At 49.0% G+C, this 19,628-nt stretch overlaps 1 protein-coding gene across 2 annotated transcripts in view; it reads left to right on the top strand.

Annotated features, from left to right (window-relative positions):
* The first annotated feature begins 1,309 nt into the window (after positions 1–1,309).
* AGO1 (protein argonaute-1) overlaps positions 1,310–19,628 on the top strand; it is a 37,361-nt gene continuing 19,042 nt past the window's right edge. Inside the window, exons 1-4 of one of the 2 annotated variants that reach the window (XM_077629572.1) lie at positions 1,310–1,626; positions 7,564–8,566; positions 10,840–10,923; positions 12,804–13,680. In XM_077629572.1, coding sequence (XP_077485698.1) covers positions 1,608–1,626; positions 7,564–8,566; positions 10,840–10,923; positions 12,804–13,680 — 1,983 coding nt within the window. In that variant the 5' untranslated portion in view covers positions 1,310–1,607. Of the gene's footprint in view, positions 1,627–1,854; positions 1,990–7,563; positions 8,567–10,839; positions 10,924–12,803; positions 13,681–19,628 lie in introns of those variants that run through there. The other variant, XM_077629573.1, reaches the window with a different exon arrangement.

Below are 19,628 nucleotides of genomic sequence, written 5' to 3'. Positions count from 1 at the left end.
CGCCGTCAACTGCATGAGGAGAGCAGCAAAGTCCTCGGAAAGACGTTACAAGAATAAGGGTCCACTGCATCGCTATGGGACGACACTAGCAGACGACAGAACGTCGCTACACTCAGTACGCACGGAGCCTCGTCTGCTCAGCTCTGTGTCGTCCCGTTGCGCTAGCGTCGTCAACTCTGCTCTGTGTTGTGATGAACGTCGTCACGCTTTAAGCGCAAGTTATACCATCAATGAGGAAAAAATTTAAGGAATAATAGATGGAAACCTTCATTAGGCAGCCGACTTTGCAGTGACCATTTTACCGAATTACGTTTAGACCGAACCGGAGCGAGGTCACTCTGGTGAGGTGCCGTCGCTGTTCTGGTGGTTCACATTAGCGCGTCCAAAAGGTACATCGGTACTGCTTTTTCGACGGAGTGTATCAAGTACTGTTTCGTACTGTAGCAAATTATGCCTGAACGGGCTTTTATTCGGGATGCTTGGTGCAGTTGACTTCTAACAGCGCTTGTCACATGCGCTGCTGCATTCATCTTTCTCGTCAGCCGTTTCTCTCGTGCTAAGTAGATGAAATGTGGCTGTGCTATAGAGTTAGATTAAAAGCACGCATGGAAGGCAAATGACAGACTAAAGCGATAAACATCACCTGCCATCGATGAGAAAATACATCGCCCGCCACCAACCCGAAACTGAAACAGCGGCAGTTGTACAACGAGTGGCTCTTCGAGTGACATGATTTCCGCGCCATTTCCTTTTCTTTGCTACACGAAAATTTGTTTTTAAGACGGCCTAGACTGATCGTCGTTCCACTACTTACCCTAATTACGCTCGTAATATAAGAACCAGATCAGAAAATGGTGTTTAATGCACGTACCCCTTTGCCGCGGCAAGGTGATATCTGCATGCCTGTTTTCTTCGGTTTCTCTGAAATCACAGGGTTCCCCAAACAATGCACACATTTCTCGCGTTGAGCTTGCTTATTCCTTTGATATTACAGTAGACGTTACACGCAAACGACGCGAAAAACTGAGAACGGAAGGACGAGATACGACTTTTTGCATTGAAATACACAGCAGACACCGAACTTCCGGGACATGCCATCCAACTTCCGGTCGCTTCACTTGCGTCCACTTCAGAAAGCGGGAATGCGGCATCCAGCCACACCTAGTGGAGATCAGTGATTGTAGCGCCACGCCGCCCGTAGCTGCCCTTCCCTAGCGGCAAAATGCATGAACTAGAGCAGGCGCGCTGGAGCAATGCCAAATGTGCAGGTCTCTAGTTGAGTAGGTCCTGGCTGCATATAGCGATCGGTGGTCTTATTTAGCCAGCATTTTTGAGCAGCTCTTTTATAACACTTTTCTTTGTGGTACTCTTTTTTTGCTTCCAAACCTGAAGCAATCAAGCGACCCAAGCCAGTGCGCCAAGCGCGCGGACGGCACGGACTAGCGCGGACGGACGACCGACGAGCGCGGCGCTTCGAACGGCCTTCCGTGACGTCGCTGGGAAGGCACCGACGGCCGCGACGGGCTTATTTTCCTCCTCCCCCGTCCATAGCCGTGGTTTGAAATTAGCAGCAGGACTGTACTACCCGAGACCGGACCGAAGGGAGGATGTACACTGGTGGCCAGCGTGAGTAACCTTCGCCTCGGTGGTTCTTGTTTCTTTGTCTAGAAACCGGCGGTACCGTCATTGCGGCCCCGTTGAGTACTCCGACGGCCCTCGGGGGTTAGGCCTACGCGCTACTCCGCGTAGATCCGAGGCCTACATCGGGGCCTGCAGCGTTGTTGCGCGCTCTGCGAGTCATTCATTGGAGGGGGGGGGGGGGGGGGGGGGGGGGGCTCTTGTCTCGTGCGCCTGAGGCGATACGCGCGTGGCCCAGCCTGGGCCGCACGTGACGCGATGGACTTCGCTTGCTGTGCCTACGCCGCTGCCTGGTGGTTTCGGCAGCGTCGACCACTCGTGGAGCTGGTTGGAGCGTTGAGGAACGCGTAGGTGCGCACCACGGAAGGGGACGACGCAGGAGCCGACTGTTTCACGTGGTTCGATGACAAGCGAAAAGGGGCGCGATAAAGTAGCCTGGCTGTGGCACGCATTCGTTTGATCTGTTGTGTTGGGCCTTCGCGGAAAACCACTTTTGTTGTGGCGGCCCTCGGTCAAGGCCTAGAGCAGTCCCTGTGAAGCTCCTGGTAGCCGTCGTGCTCCTGCAGCGTCACCTCTGAAAACTACGACTGCCCTCGGGCAGTTTCACTAGGCAGCCACCATTTCTGGCAGCAGCCCTGTCAAGCCGCTTGCTTTTCTCGTAGGTTAGGCTTGGTGGCGCATCTCGTTCAGTGTTGCTTCTGGGTAAAATTTCCCTAACTTATCTATGGTTCAGCTGTCACGGAACCCTGTCGCTAAAAGTAGTGCAACTGTTCGTGCATAGCATTCATTGTGAATGGATGTACTTCCACAGTGATCAGTGACCCCCCCCCCCCCCCCCCCTTTTTTTTCTGGTTTTCGTTGCCATTTTGATCATTTGCTATCTCAGTGGTAATCATAAACTTTGGGAAATTCCCAAAGCATACAAGAAAAGGCTGTGTACTGCAACAGCACACTGTGCTGTATTTGAGACCCCATTCTCATTGCAGGAGGGAAAAATTTCCGACAGGCCAGTACTAGGGTCCAGAGCTTAGCTTGGGCTGTATGATTTAGTGTCATTGGAAGTGAACAAGGCCTCTTAAAAAATGTGACTCACAGGTGATGGCAGTCTGAACTTTATGCTGTCAGTTGCATTAATTTCAAAGCGGCAGCTAGTTTCTACATCACTGCTTTGGAAAGGCTAATAGAGCTGACTCGTGGACCAGTTGCTGCATCTTCAACAAAGGGGGTACAAGTGGATACAAAAGAGCCGTGCTGGACTTTCAGCTGTTCTTTATGGAAACATGCAATTTTCGCTCAAAGCATCTATGCGCATCTTCAACTACTTGTGTTCTGGCTGCTGGTACCTCCCTTTGTTACGTTACAATTTTGGGAGGGCTGTAGTGTCGTCGTAGGGAGGGCACAAGTTTGGTCGTGGAAATGTGGTTCAACACTAAGTGGCAGTGGAGCGTTTGTTCAGGGTTGGCATTCACAGGGTCAAGGCTTCTGTTCAATAGGCAAAGTGATTGGGAGTATGTTGAACATCGAGCATGACAAGTGTCCAATAGTTTTCATGTGACATCCTGCATGCCATGTTGGTCGGGTATTTTATTTGAAAGTATGTTCATAATAATTAGACCCAAGCAGGAGAGATTTCACCTGAATTGTGCAGAAAATGCAACACTCAGTCAGTTTTAGCAGAAAAGTTAGCTATATTGCAGCCTGTCAGAGACGCTGCTCTTAATCTTAGTGAGACACCAGCTTGTTGCTGTGCAAGCTGTCCATACTTTCGTTTCTTGCACAGTCTGCTATACATAGTTTTCGCTGACGTCATAGTGGCCACCATCTTTTGGCCTGAAAAGCGCAGCAAAAGCCTCGGCATCTTGTTAATCCACCGATCTCCAACCGGTTCCTGCATACTGTGTGGAAGCTAGCCACAGTACAAAGGTGGCATGCATGATGTCACATGAAAACTATTGGACACTTGTCATGCTCGATGTTCAACATACTCCCAATCACTTTGCCTATTGAACAGAGGCCTTGACCCTGTGAATGCCAACACTGAACGAACGCTGCGCTGCCACTTAGTGTTGAACCACATTACCACGACCAAACTTGTGCCGCCCTCCCAAAATTGTAACAAAGGGAGGTGCCAGCATACACAAGTAGTTGAAGATGAGCGGAAATTGCATGTTTCCATGATGAACAGTTGAAAGTCCAGCAGCGTAGCTTGGAGACTAACACCCCTGTTGTCACATGGGTCATTTCGAAGTCCCTTCAACCGTGCCAGTTGAGTGCTGCTACATTGGCAGCTCCGGTGGCAATTGAGTCAACAGAGGATCATGGAACTCCAAGAGATTTCGAGGGTCTTCGAGCAGCAGCTGCGTGCACTCCCGAATGCAGAGCGCTCACAGCACTTTTCTGGAAGATAAAATCTGAGCAATACTTGTGAAAAATGAAAGTTCGAAATATAAAACTCATTTTGCAGAGAGAAAAAAGGCTGAAAACACTGCAAGAAGCATAACACCATTGTTGCCAATGATACAAAAACAACCCAACACGAGCTTCCTCAAAAGTTCGTGAATTCTACTGCTACTTGTCCTAGACAGTGAAGTTAATTTTGAGAGTGAATAATATTACTGTAAAAAATAAGGATTTTGTTTCTAACATATTCAGGTTAAGCTTGCTGGCTTGCATGTCTGCAAAATTATTGGTGCTTATGGTGGCTCGTTGCAGTGCCTTTCGCGAGTTGATGGATTCTCCCGACAGTGATGGAGCTTGCCTTGCAGCAGTGGCACAGTTGCATATCCAATGTTTATTAAGGCTCTTGACTTAGTAGTCCCTTAGAGGGCCTGTGTGATGGGGATAAAATTGTGCAGTACGTTACTGCAGTTCCTTCATAAAATTGTTGACCATTTTTAAGCCAGCACATTGGATGATTTCGTGATACTAGTTGCCAGTGAAGCTATTTCCTTGGTGAAGGCAGCAGCATGGCTTGAAGGAACTGCAAATGTTTTGAATGGAAACATCTTTGGTAGAAATCCGTCTGGTTGGTTTCCTGAGATAGTTTAGAGAAAACTGACGCCAACCAATATTTTTAACTTTACCCAACGTTCTTCAGGGGTGAATAAACTGTGCCAGCAGCAGCGGGTGGGTTTTTGCCTTCGCTTTCCCTTTGTTAGCACCTGGCTAAAGTATGCGTTCCTGGAGTCCAATTCATCGCCGACTTTGTGAGCTGGATGTGCCATGACTCCACATGTCCCCTCTTAAACAGGTTTGGCTCCACGGCCAAGACCTCCCCTCCTCGAAGGCTATCCGGTGGTCTGAGAGGAGTTTGGATTCTGAATTCATCAGTCCAGTCGGATGTCATTTTTGTGTTACCTTATTCTTTGGTGGAGGTTTTTTGTTTCGCCGATGTATGTAAAGAACACCTGGTTGTTTTTCTCTGGGGACACGGTGGTCGTGGTAAGAAGTGGCTTATTGTTGAAACAGGTTTGTGAGCTACGTAGATTCCGTGTTTTCCGAGAATGCGTGCAAGTGCCTCACTGGTTCCCCTCACATATGGAAGGGGAACCAGTGTTGTTTCATTGTTGTTTCATTGTTGTTTCATTGTTGGCTGGTTCCCCTGTCCTCCGAGCTTCTTCTGCTTTTTTTCTCATATTGGAGCATATTGACTTCGCTCTTCTCAGGAGAGAGGAGACGACGTATCCCTTGTGGCTGGTAGGGTGGTTGGAATTAAAATTTAGGTAGCGGCCGGTATGGGTTGGCTTCCTATAGACACCGAACTTTAGATCTGCCCCTTTTCTTCTTATCAAGACGTCCAGGAATGGCAGTGTGTTGTTCACTTCTCGTTCCATTGTGAACTGAATAGAAGGCTCGACTGAGTTGAGGTGTGCAAGGAAATTTTCAACCTGCGATGTCTTCAGAATGCAGAAACAGTCATCGATGTAATGAATGAAAATGTTTGGTTTTTCTTGGAACGATATCAGTGCTTCCTCTTCGATACTATCTCCATCGTCAGGTTGTCAGCAGTCATCGAGATCGCGGCACCCATGGCAGTGCCGCTGGTCTGCTTATAAAATTCTCCTTTGAAGGAGAATTCCCCTCGCTGAACACTGCGAGTGCGGCAACCACTGGATAGCCTGTTCCAAGAGGCAGCAAAACCTGTTCCAAGAGGCGACATGTGGAGTCATGGCACATGTGGCTCACAAAGGCGGTGATGAATAGGACTCCAGGAACGCTCCAGGAAGGGAGAGCGAAGGCAGCAACCCACTGCTGCTGGCACACTTTAGTCACCCATGCAGAAGGGACCGAGGTGGTCCCGAAACATTGGGTAAAGTTAGAAATATTGGTTGGCGTCAGTTTTTTCTCAACTAACTGGAAATGTAAATTGTGGTTCTGCTATTCCTTTACAAACATAATTGTCTGAATATTTTGTTTGGTCTCAAAGAATTTCCTCTACATGGTCGGTGCATGGAGAAAAAAAAATGTACTCGGATCAGTTTCTTGAGGGGAAGTTTGGGGTTAATGAATATTTACGACCGTGTTGTGTTGTGCTCGTGCCTTAAATTAGATGCTCAACAGATCTTGGAAAGGTCAGTTTGAGTTTTCTGGAATGGTTCTAATTAAAGAATCTGAGGAGACTTTGTGGTGAGCTTCTAACATAGTGCATGGGGTGTTTATTTCTGAAAAATAAATGTTTCCCTCTTAGTGCTTTTGAAGCTGCACTATATTGTCACATTCCCAGAAAAGCTCTCAAGGCACGCGTGCAAAACCTTCACCGCCGTCTTTTTAGGGTTACGTGGGGCCACCTGGTGGCAATGTGTTACTTTTTGTTGTGGTTGTAAATTGCTCAAAACTTTTTTTTCTTTGATTGCCTCTAAATTATTTTGTGGTGTTTTGATTGCTAACCTGGGGTGAGTAAACGTTCAGTTGGGCAAGTTGGTACAGATGCATCCTTTGTAAAACAGCGCGAACGCCAGACAAGAACAAGAAGGACACGGGACGAGCGCTGTGAGTGAGTGAGTAAACGCTCAGTTTGAAATCAAGTGTGAACTTGCTTGATCATGAATATCATTAAAACATAAGGATATCATAAATCATGTCTGGGTGCTGGTTGATGACATTAAATGCTATTGTTAATAATTTCTTTGACATAAATCTGTAAGTGTGGCAGGGCATTGCCCCACTGCTAAATGTCAGTACAGCACATTTTTTATGGATGTGCTGCTGTAGTTCATCTCGCAAGTTGTGTGCAGCACTAGGAAATGGAGAGAGGAGCACATGGAGCACAAGGTCATTGAATTTCTTCTGTGCACTCACTCGGCCATCGGGGCTGCAGTGTAAAGGGAGGCAGATGCTCTTCTGCCTACTCACAAACTGCGTCCTGGCTGGCAGCAGATTGTGGGATGTACGATGGCATCTTCCCCCGAGAAAGTGTACTCACAGCCTTCGCAGCAGGAGTAGTGTGGTGTAGTGTTGTCACCGGACAAAAGCTTGGTAGTGGAGGAAAGTGCTCATGAAACACTTTCCTGTAATGTTAGCTGTCTGTGAGGCTTGCCTTACTGTACGTGTGGCTTAGCAGCTGCTGTCTTGTGTTGCTAGCTGCAGGGCACCCTGTGTAAGATTGGGTAGCACTGCATGTGAACATGGTGGAACAGCACTGGTGGCTGTGCTTCATCCTGGGAGCACAGCCATGCCTTCTGTGCAGTGCCCACCAAGGGCCCCAGCTGGCTTAGAACTAGTGTGGAACGATGCAGTGTTGTGTGGGGCGGGTTGACTTTGTTGCAGGCTTGAGCCAACTGCTCTCAGCCTGGAGTGTGGGCGGTTTGCATCGATTTGTATTGGGTTGAGTGCAGCCACTTCTCTGATGTGTGCCATCAGTTTGACAGCGATTGTGTGGTGGCGAGCAGGCAGCCTGGAAATGACTGGCCATGTGTGCATATGCAGCCTCTGGGCCTCCTGGTGGAGGTGGTGGCGGACCAGGCGGAGCACCACGTGCCCCGCCCCCTGGGGCACCCCCTCCTCTGGGCGGGCCTGCCCCCCCCCTGGGGCCTGCAGCACAGCCCCTGGTGGGCCCCCCGCCTGCGGGCGGGGCCCTGGGCACGGGGGGCCCCTCTGAGCTGGCCGTAGTGATGCCCCAGTTCTCGTGTCCTCGGCGGCCCAACTTGGGCAGTGAGGGGCGGCCCATCCTGCTGAGGGCCAACCACTTCCAGATCTCCATGCCGCGGGGCTTCCTGCACCACTACGACGTGACCATCACGCCGGACAAGTGCCCGCGCAAGGTCAACCGGGAGATCATCGAGACCATGGTGCAGTCATATTCCAAGATCTTTGGCAGCCAGAAGCCAGTGTTTGACGGCCGCAAGAACATGTACACACGGGACGACCTGCCCATTGGTAAGGAGAAGGCAGAGCTTGAAGTGACACTGCCGGGCGAGGGCAAGGACCGAGTGTTCCGGGTGGCCATCAAGTGGGTGGCCCAGGTGAGCCTGTATGCACTGGAGGAGGTACTGGAGGGCCGCTCGCGCCACATCCCCATGGACGCAGTGCAAGCCCTGGATGTGGTGATGCGCCACCTGCCCTCGATGACGTACACACCAGTTGGGCGCTCCTTCTTCTCGTCACCAGATGGCTACTTCCACCCACTGGGGGGCGGCCGCGAAGTCTGGTTTGGCTTCCACCAGAGTGTGCGGCCCAGCCAGTGGAAAATGATGCTTAACATCGATGTGTCAGCCACAGCCTTCTACAAGGCCCAGCCTGTGATCGAGTTCATGTGCGAGGTGCTGGAGCTACGGGACGTCAACGAGCAGCGCAAGCCTCTCACTGACTCGCAGCGGGTCAAGTTCACCAAGGAGATCAAGGGCCTCAAGATTGAGATCACCCACTGCGGCAGCATGCGCCGCAAGTACCGCGTCTGCAACGTCACCCGCCGGCCTGCCCAGCTCCAATCGTGAGTGTCCCAACTTTACTTTGGTCACATGGGCTAGCTGTTCGTTGTGAGGTTGGCAGGATTGTCGCATGTTGTGCTAGTTGCACGGCTGTCTGAGCTGTGTGTACAGGGCTTGTACAGCCCAACAACCGCATCACTTGTGGAGCATTCATGATACAAGGTTTGAGGGCATGTCGTAATAACATGGTTCTTAATTGAGGTATTCTCATAGCAACATAGAGATTGACACTCAAGGCTAGAATTGAGAACAGCACAGTGAGCTTAGCAAACTGAAATAATAGGTGGAGCACTGCAAGGAGTGCCAGAATCAGGAGGGTGGGTGGGTGAGATGAGCACGTTAGCGGGGACAAGGTGGCCGCAGCTGGCGCAGGACAGGGTTAAAGCTCTTAATTCAAACTTCAAGGCACCGGAAAAAAATGTTCAAATTATCTGAAATTCGAATGATTGAATGTCCCCAAAAACGACTGCCATCGAGGCGCGTTTGTTTGGCGAAACACTATACGTTGGTCGACCGCCTGCTCTTGAGATGAGAACAGTGCAGTAGCAACTGTAAAAGCTAATTGATTCTAACTTTAAGGGACCCAAACAAGTGTTTCGATTGCTGTAAAACCAGTGTATAATACGAGGAATTTTAGTGCACAAGCATTTATAGTGGCCATTCTCTGCATTTAGCCGTTGTCTGTTTGTTTCTCTGTCTGTCTGTTTGTCTGAAGCCAGTTTTGTGATAGGCTGCTTACCAGCCCACCGTGTCAGGTGGCAGCTCAATTGCCATATTTACACGATTGTAAGTCGACCTATGCTTCAAAATTTGAAAATCGGAAGTGGGGGGTTGACTTAAAATCGAAACCAAAGCATCGCACCATAAATAAAGGCGAGACAAACAAGATATCAGGCATGCTAGAGCGTAGTTGCATTTCTGCTGCGTGGCTCCATCACATCGCTCTTGGTGCTGGCCTTGAGCAACTGCTATGTCAACACGCAGGACCAGAAAACCGGCACCAGCCCACTCCTCACATGTGGTCGCAGATTGCGTCTGCTGATAAGCGGCGGCGGCCCGATAATGCATTCGCGTTCTACTCTTAATTGGCGTCGTCCAAGTTTTTTTTTGTTTACTTTCAACCGCACACTCGGTGCTCGAGGGAGTGCCGATAGTTGATGGAAGGGCCGCTGTTCCAATTGCGGCGGCACTCCCACTCAGAAATGCAGTGGCGCCGTGGAGTGTCGACAGCCAACGGAAGAGCCGATGCCGCTCACACGTAGTTTCTTTTTGACTCTGATGCATTTGACTCCTGCCGGCCACATATCACAAGTTTTTAATGTAGTGCTTCGCCATTCGTCATTTGTGCTCCGGGTCTGGTAAGCGAACGGCGCTCGTTCATAGCTACTGTCAAGATAGCTGTCATTCTTTACGCCAAAGAAACGAACTGCGCGCTGGGCCGCAAGTTCGATGTTCGCAACGGGTGATACAGGTGTGGCAGCTGCAGCTACGTCTTTGCGCTGTTCCAATATACAAGTTATTAAGGTTTTGCTGTGGTCAGGTTGTGCTTGAATGAGAAAGATTGCCAGGACAGATTGATCAGTTGTGATTGGAGGTTGTAATGATTAAGTTTATTAAGATTATCACTGGCCCACTGAAGCCAACTGGTAAAGACTGTGCTATTATGACTACAAAATTTGTGCCAAAAACAGGACAGAACGAGAGTCATACAAGCACAGGTGCTCCAGTTCTGTCGTCCTGTTTTTGGATCTAATTTTGTAATTGAAAAAGCCAACTGGGCCAACTCCATGCGATTACTATGTTACTTTGACTATTCTCTTGCCCAGCTACTGAGAAGCATTTCCTAAGACGGGCGAGGAAATGCGGAGCCTTTCTCTAAAATATACAGCACTTCTCTGGGCCATCCAGAGGGACTCGTTTGTCATTGTTCCAGATCTCTCAAAGGTGGAAGGGACTCGTCCTCCTTCGGGTTTCGCGGGGGTGTTAGCAGTCCCACTGCATGGCTTCTTGAAGCAAACACTCTTTTTGGGCCTCTAATGTGGGAAGCATTTTCTCTGATCCTGGACGCCGGCTTTTGGAAAGGGAAAGGTGCCCTCGCAGTACTGTATTTTCTGGTGAATAACTGCCTTTTCCCGATTTTCTCATTGGTGCGTCTTATACACCAGTATGAGTTTGCAAGGTGGTATAACTTATACAGAGGCTCACCTTATGGGCCAGAAAATACAGTATGTACCATTGTGAGTGCATGGGTTTAATAAATGTATGGGCACTGCAGGTTTCCACTGCAGCTGGAGAATGGTCAGACAGTAGAATGCACAGTGGCCAAGTACTTCTTGGACAAGTACAAGATGAAGCTCAGGTGAGCTACTACTTCATTTTATACCGCTCTTTGTTATTGTTTCACCGAGGTGTTGAGAAGAACTAATGATACGTGGCGAAAAAATGGGGTTTTGTGGACATGCCACTTGAGCAGCCTCTGCAGTGTTGCCTGCTATGCATGAAATTGAATATACCCTATAAATGCCTGTAAGGGCCGCACCCGTGTATGGGCCGCACCGTGTTTTCCAGAAGGAAATATTAGAAAAAAATACTATTCATGTAAGGGCCACACCCAAACTTTCCACAAGACCTATGCGGAAATAGCCTTCGAAATGTACGCGCCGTGGCCTCCGCGATCAGCTCCAGCTGCGAGCAATGGCGCGCTTCATCGCGGAGGCGACGCATGTGCACAGGGGCTTCTAGGTGCTGCCCATGGATGGCGCCAGAGGCTGCGGCTCATTATCATCATCGTCAACTTTTTCCTCCGTCTCGAGTTCCGCCAGCTCCCATTATCCTTATCGGTATCCCATTATCCTTATCGGTATCAGTATCACGAGCTCTAGAGTTTTGTTGCTGTCGAAGGCACGGGTGTTAGTTGTGGCTTTCGAGTGTTTCTGCGAAGCTTTGTAGTTTAGCAGTTTTAGCACGATAAGGCAAGCACCTTAATAGCTACACGGCTGGGAGTTTGCTATTGGGGGGAACACTGAAAGTGTGTGGCAGGCAGGAAATTCGACGTGGCCGAGAAGTGCGTCTGACTTTGGTGTAACCAAAAGGATGCGTTGAGGAACACAAGCTGCAAAAAGCGCGCTTTTCGAGGCAAGCCGTGCAAGTTTCCTGAACTGGAAGAAGAGCTGCTGTGCTAAGTGATGGAAGCGCGGAACAACGGCTACGCGTTAACAACAGACGGGCTGCGCGACTTCTTGTGGGATGAGCGTGCACCGGAGGGCGATTGGCGATTGAACGTAGAATAAATGCCGCTGATTTCCTGATTGGTGTGTTTTCACTTTAAAAAAGTTTTTTTCGTAAATCGCGTGTATGGGCCGCACCCCAAAAATTGGCCCTCAAATCTGAAAAAGAAAGTGCGGCTCTTACACGCGTTTATACGGTAGTCATGTTTGCAAAAGACATCAATTGGAGAAAATCTAACTTAAAATTCTCATGCCAGCTGTTCGGAAGTCGTTTAGAAGCCTCAGTAAATGGCGGAATGGAGATACTCAAAGAAGATTCAACATTAGTAATATCAGGATGTAGGGAAGAGCGCCAGATCGTGAACAAGACCAAGATGGCGGCCATTGGGGACTTGGTTGGGGGAAGCGAAGGCCATGTTCTACCACATTTTGCTGCGAAATTGCAATTTTGGGGCTTCGGAGGCGCCAAATACAGTGAAACCTCGTTATAGGGAACAAGTAAAAAATGTAAAATAGTTTGTATAGCCCAAATTAGTAATACAAAGATTCGTCAAAAACGTGCGCAACAGTGATGCAATTTAGTCATTGAAGGGACAGTAATTATGGTGGTCCTTACTAGAGAAACGGAGGGACATTTTCCAGGTTTTGGCGGCGTTTAGAAGGCACTTACTGATACAGTCGAACCCGGATACGGTTAAGTAAACTGTGCGTCATATTTCTTATTGCGTTGCAGGGAACTTGAGAAACTGAAGCTGCGTGCTACGAAGTGCTCGTAAATTGACATTTCATTGCTCCAGAGTGCTTCAGATTAGAAGTTTTGATGCTTCATAAAATGTTTCCAATCGCAGTTGTCCAATAGGATTCCATTAAGAGCTTTAATGTCAGACTCCCCATGCCTGCTAATTACATTGAGTCCAAAACAGAGAGCCGGGTAACGTTGGCAAGAGTGCCATGAAAGCAGTGCTCATTGGTGGTTGAGTGGAAAGTGTCCCCCCCCCCCCCACCACCCCAGGTATCCGCACCTGCCGTGCCTGCAAGTGGGCCAGGAGCACAAGCACACGTACCTGCCCCTGGAGGTGTGCAACATCGTGGCGGGTCAGCGGTGCATCAAGAAGCTGACCGACATGCAGACGTCGACCATGATCAAGGCGACTGCCCGCTCGGCGCCCGACCGGGAGCGCGAGATCAACAACCTGGTGCGCAAGGCGGACTTCAACACGGACCCGTATGTGCAGGAGTTTGGTCTGTCCATCAGCAACACTATGATGGAGGTTCGGGGCCGCATCCTGCCTCCGCCAAAGCTGCAGTATGGCGGCCGGACCAAGCAGCAGGCGATCCCCAACCAGGGGGTGTGGGACATGCGGGGCAAGCAGTTCCACACGGGCGTGGAGATCCGCATCTGGGCCATCGCCTGCTTTGCGCCCCAGCGCACCTGCCGTGAGGACGCCCTGCGCAACTTCACCCAGCAGCTGCAGAAGATAAGTAATGATGCGGGCATGCCCATCATCGGGCAGCCCTGCTTCTGCAAGTATGCCACGGGTCCTGACCAGGTAGAGCCCATGTTTCGCTACCTCAAGTCCACCTTCCAGGGCCTCCAGCTGGTGGTGGTCGTGCTGCCGGGCAAGACCCCCGTCTATGCCGAGGTGAAGCGCGTGGGCGACACCGTTCTGGGCATGGCCACCCAGTGCGTGCAGGCCAAGAACGTCAACAAGACATCGCCCCAGACCCTGTCCAACCTGTGCCTCAAGATCAATGTGAAGCTAGGCGGCATCAACTCCATCCTGGTGCCTAGCATCCGTCCCAAGGTGTTCAATGAGCCCGTCATCTTCCTCGGTGCCGACGTCACCCACCCGCCTGCCGGGGACAACAAGAAGCCCTCCATCGCTGCCGTGAGTCTATGCCTTGACTACTGCACTGCAGGAATACATGCAAGCCGGCCTATGTTTTGTTGCCATAAAAAAAAAAAAGAAATGCGCTTTTATTCATGCGTGTGTTTTGTGTTGTCACCCAAGACTGCGAGTAACGTGTGATAACTTGCTCTCGTTCTTCTTCTGTGGTCAAAAATCTGGCCTGACACTTTGTTAGGCTGTCGGGCCTTTTTGAGGGTAATGGTTTCGCCTGATGCTTCTGAAGGCGATTGCGTTCTCGGCGATCTGCCGCGGTACTTGTTGAAGGTGCCACCGATGTTGACTCCATTATGTTAGGTCATGGCAACACAGTCAGCGAGTGAAATTTTAGGCGCTAGTTCAAGGTAAAATGGTCGTTCCATCTTGAGCACCGGGTGATAGGCTTTCATGCCGCCAGTGCGCACACGCTGATTGGTCCCAACGCAGCAGGCGTTTGCCCACTTCAGAGTACCTGCCTCGGATGCAGGGGTTCGATCCCCAGTGCCTCCAGGTACCCACCGGTGATACATTGGGTACAAGCTTTCCCCTGCCTGGTGCTCGACTTCTTTAGGGTGAAATGCCTGGGAATTGGTCTTTGACCCCACCTTGAGAAAAAGAAAAACCTTGTGCCATGGTGCTCTTTGGTCACAGATGCCTTTGTGTCATAAAAATTCATCATCACCAGTTTCAGAGTAGCGCGATCCTCGTTTTTTTACCACCACCACATTTGGAAGCTTCATGGCTGTCCCTGCTGATGTTCCACTGCAGTTGCATTCATGGCTTTCTATATAGTCTCCTTTGTAGCACAAATTATAGTTTGCTTGCAGCATAGCATAGATTAAAATTCTCTGTAGTTGGCACTGATAATTTTAGAGATAACATTACAAGCACTTGGGATAAATGGGGAACGGTAATTCTCTTCAAGTAACACTTTGTGCATGCATGCTGGTCTATAGAAGTACTAGGGTTTGCTGCTAGAGTAGTGGCAGCAAAAGTTTCTCCCAAGCCCAACACCGCATGGTAAAGGAACACTACTGTGGAAACTTGCGCAGTGACTGCACACCTTGCTGGAGTGTGACACCATTTGGTGCTGTCACAGCGATTCTTGTGATTCGTGGCTGTGTACCACATGCCGCCTCTACACTCACACTGGAAACTCCTCCCGACTGCCTAATGTTTGAACAGTCCCCTTTGTGACGCCATGCATATCTTGATTTGCAATATCATTGTTGTAGGTGAAACCAGGCGTAATTGGCATAGCTCAAATCATCGATATTGTGAACTGACACTTAAGGGGGGAGACGGCTCTTGGAGGCTAAAAAATCGCGAAAAAATCGATTTTTCAAAAATGGAATTTTCGAAATCTGCAGCTGTTTCTCTACCAGCCTGTGAATTTTCTAATCTCCAGAGCCAATATTTGAGCTGTAAAATGAGGATAAAACTTCGATCCGAGCTCTCTCTCGGCAGATTTTCGCGCAATAATGGGGCTTTTTCCGCGACATCCTATTATCGTTTCACTGCAGCGATCGCGGCCATCTTGGTTTCATTTGGAAGAGCTGCTTTTCGTTTTGAATTTCGCGCAGTTGCTACCCTTTTATGCTTATTGGATGAGGGAGAAAATGCCGCCAAAAAGCAGTCTCAACGCGCGATGCTATTCGCTAGTCGGTGCACGTGACTGAAAGTTGCTATCTGATTGGCTGAAGGGTCTCGTGTCGTCTGCTGGAAGCGTCTGTTGAGCGCAAGCGGTAGCCATCTTGTCAAGGTGTGTTCGCTGGTGCATCTCGCGACGATGTCAACGCCGGCGCCAAAGTTCCGCACGACTCACAGATATAGGAAAAAGAGGAAAAAATCGCTTATTAACAACTTGAAGAAGAGCGCCACGGTCACCTCGAGCACTGTGGACACCTCAAGCGCCGTGGATACGACTCCGCCAGCAGATCGGGAGGTGCCGTCCGAGCTAGGCCTAACTGCGGCGCCGGTCGCGGAAGCCTCATCGGGCAGCGGTCGTGTTCGTCATGACACCCGAATGCTGCAAGCTTGTGAGATCGAAGAAATGGACAAGAAAGCTCAGGAGAAACTTCAGCAGATGGCATCAGCGGCAGCAACAGAGCGCAAGGCAGCGTTCTTCGGTGGAATGGGAGACTCCGCAAGTGCCCCACCCAGCAATACCTTCTCCATCGTCAGCTTGCGTTTGGTGAACGAGATGCTCGCGTCAGTGAAGTGCAAAGTATGCAACGGCGACGTGACGATTGAAAAATCCGACAGCGAGTACGACCTCGCCGCCAAACTGACCCTGACATGTGAGAACTGTGGCGACATTTCATCTCGATGGAGTTCGCCGCGTGTGGAGACCGACCAGACAGTTAGCCCGTTCGTGGTGAACATCCTCGCCGCGCGCGCGATGCAGTCAACGGGAAACCAGCGTGCCGCGTTGAATGACATATTTTCGGTGATAAATATTTCCCACCGCGGTCTGCATTCAAAAACTTGGCAGAAATACGTCAAGAAAAAGTTGACGCCCTGCGGTGGACCGTGCGGCTCAGAAGTTGACTTCCGACTGCGCTCGATCAGTTCGGGAAGTTTACACAGAGTTGAATTTCGGGAATCCGGGCAACATCGCGGTGTCGTTCGACGGCTCATGGATGACACGTGGGCATTCATCGCACATCGGCGTCGGAACTGTGATTGAACTGTTCACAGGGCTTGTTCTTGACTTTGTTGTTCTGAGCAATTTTTGCGCCGGCTGTGAGCAGGGCCCCAAAGAAGACGACCCGGCGTACCCATTGTGGAAGCAGAGCCACATCTGCCAAAAAAACACATCCAAGAAGGCTGGTGAAATGGAGGTTGAGGCTGCCCTGATCTTATTTCAGCGTTCCCTGCAGCAACACAACCTCCGTTATACCACAATGCTGTCTGACGGGGACAGTCGCACGTTCCCCGCTTTGGAAGAAGCTGAAGTGTATGGATATATTGAAATCCATAAGGAGGATTGTGTGAACCATGTGCAGAAACGCATGGGCACTGCTTTGTGCAACGTGGTTACCAAACAGAAAGGTGCTGCTGGAGAATCGCTTGGTGGGAGAGGCAAGCTCATGCAAGATTTATCGCTAAATTGAGCTCTTATTATTCGTGGGCGCTCAAATCCCACATAGGTGATGTGGAGGCCACGCACAAAGCTGTGATGGCCACCTACCATCATGTGACGTCCAACGACTCCACTTCAAATCACAGCCTCTGTCCAACAGGCCCTTATTCTTGGTGCCGGCAGAATGCGGCAGAGGCCAGAGGCGAGGCAATGCCACCTCATCGGCACAATCTACCTCTTCATGTCTGCAATGCCTTACTGCCTATATACGAAAGGCTTTCAGACAGGAGACTGCTAGAACGCTGCCAACGAGGCAAGACTCAAAACAACAATGAGAGCTTGCACTCAATGATATGGTCCCTTGCTCGAAAGGAAAGGCATGCCTCTCTCTTCACAGTGCAGGCTGCTGTGGCTGAAGCAGTGATGAAGCTCAATGCAGGGAGCGAAAGAACTGCTGCATATACTGCAAGAGCTCAGCCTAACGCCTAGCCCCCAGACAACCAAGCGCATGCGGGAAAAAGATGTCCAGAAGAAAACAGCATCTGTGCAGAAGCGCAAATCTGCAGAAAATCTTCAGCGCACACTAAAGTGCCATTCCAATCACTGGTCTGACAGACTACGTCCCAGGAGGCTATTAGGTGTCTGCTAATGCCAGTATGTGAATAAATTTGAAGTACTTTGCCATAAACAACACTTCGTTTGTTTTTGCTGTTTTTCTCAAAATGGAAATTTTGGACACATAGCAAATCCCAAATTAGCATATCTCAGCATATATGGCAGATAGAAGCACAATTCTTTTTTTAGCACGTAGCCATATGTGAACACTAGGCAATGTTGGGAGCAGAATTTGTAATTAAAGTTCAAAAATTTCTTAATTTGCCCTATTTCTCGATTGCAAGTTAGGCACTATTTGTACCTTGAGTTTCAATGTCTTTAAAAATTACTTATGACGGTAAAATCAAAAAACTGTTTCCAACATTTCATCCCTTTCGGTTTGTAGAACCTAACAAAGTGCGATTTATTAACTTTTTTAATGTGCTTTTTCTCTTAATTGTACTTATTAATAAATGGTATTATTAAGTGTATCTCAGGAACTAATCAGCCTATCATGCAACTAATGACATTTTTGGAATCAGCACGAAAAACTAGTCAAGGGTGTGTAATTTGATTAAATTTGGTGCAGAAACAAAAATCTTTTTTTTAAGAGCGGTCTCCCCCCTTAAGGGGGGACATGGGTCTTTGAAAAAATTTTTAATATTGAAGTTATTGCCATGAAAATTTGTAGGTACATATATTTCAGCATGCTGATCTCAAATATGAAATTAGTTTCTGCAATTTTTTTTCTTTCTATTGTATGTAGGTTTTTATGAGAAGAGCTTCTGACAAGGCTTTAGAGAAAGCTGCTGAACAGATTCACATGATCTGTATGCTGCTAGATTCTAGAAGGATCAAAGATTGCAACAAGGGTAATAGCATGTTCCTAGCTCTTCTAGTTCAAAAGTTGTGGTCATCCAAAGTTGTGGTTGAAGAACTGAAATTTTAGTTAACGTTAATTTTAGCAAATAACAAATTTGTGTTTGCACCTAGCTACCATCTGAAACTCTTATTGCAATCACCACCTATTTAGCTACTAAACGACACAAAAGTTACCAAAATCTGATGAGCAGAAGCAGAGATAGGCTTGTCAGTAGACTCCCATGTTACGAAAATAATCGAACTGAGAAAATTGCAAAAAACAAATTACAATGCTTTCAATGCTTTCTTTATGCACAGTTGTGCAAAGAAAGTAGCGTGTAGCTTCAGAATGCCCCAGGCGAGTAATGTTCATCAGTTTTTCTTTGGTGACGTCGCTTTGCGGCAGAGATGAAGCAGGCTGAGGCTGCATGCTTCCGCTCGGAGCCTGTAGCTCGGCGAGAGTCTTTCTCCTGTGCCCTCTGGCTTGCTATGTGGTTTTGTTCCACTTGGAGCTCTTGCAGAATGCATGACGCAGCCTCCTGTGTCCCAGAATTAAACCGCATGACTGCCTCAGCAACAGCCACTTCAACAGATATCAACGAAGCATGCTTTGTCTTAGGCATCAAGGACCAAATCACTGAATGCAGTGCCTCATTTGCATTCTGTGTTTGTCCTCGCTGGCATCTGCTGAGTAAGTCTTTGTGTGCAAGGTGCTTGTACACAGGTAGCAATGCTTGGCTGACGTAGTCGGGCAGGTTGTAACGGTGTTTCGGTGGCTGCTGTCCCCTTGCAATCGCAGCATTCTGTTTGCACCACGAGTTGGTGCCTTGTGGGCATAGGCCATAGTTTGGGCTCTTGTCGGTCGACGTCACCTGATATGTGGCCATTACTTCCCGATGCATTTGCTCGACATCGCCTGCATTAGATTTTAGTGCCCAACCATAGTAATTGCTGAGTTTGGTGATAAGGTCTGCAGTCAGTCGACCTTTACCACTCAACCTTTCACAATCCTCTGGTTAGCGCTTTTGGAGAAGATTGCGCAAAGCACTGCCCATCCGCTTTTGTACATGATTTGTACAATCTTCTTTTTCAACTGGTATAAATCCATATACCTTTGCTGCCCTACCGCACGAAAGTGCTTGCTATCTCCATCGCAGAGCATTGTGGTGTAGCGCAGGCCGTGCCGCTCCAATGATCGTTGGAAGAGCATCAGAGCTGCATCCACCTCCATCTGCCCGGATTTTGAATCTGTATTCTTTTGGCATACATGCTGTGCCTTCTATGCGTTGTACTGGGGGTCCTTCTCTTTGGGTGCCTTTTTACAGTCAAGGCAGTAGTTGCACAGCACTACATAGTCTAACACATAGCCTGAAAAAAGCTCTATGACAGAGCCCACACCAATGTGGGACTG

Source organism: Amblyomma americanum, chromosome 7 (genome assembly GCF_052857255.1).
Source record: "Amblyomma americanum isolate KBUSLIRL-KWMA chromosome 7, ASM5285725v1, whole genome shotgun sequence".
Lineage (NCBI taxonomy): Eukaryota > Metazoa > Arthropoda > Arachnida > Ixodida > Ixodidae > Amblyomma > Amblyomma americanum.
This window is presented reverse-complemented; position numbering and strand designations above follow the sequence as displayed.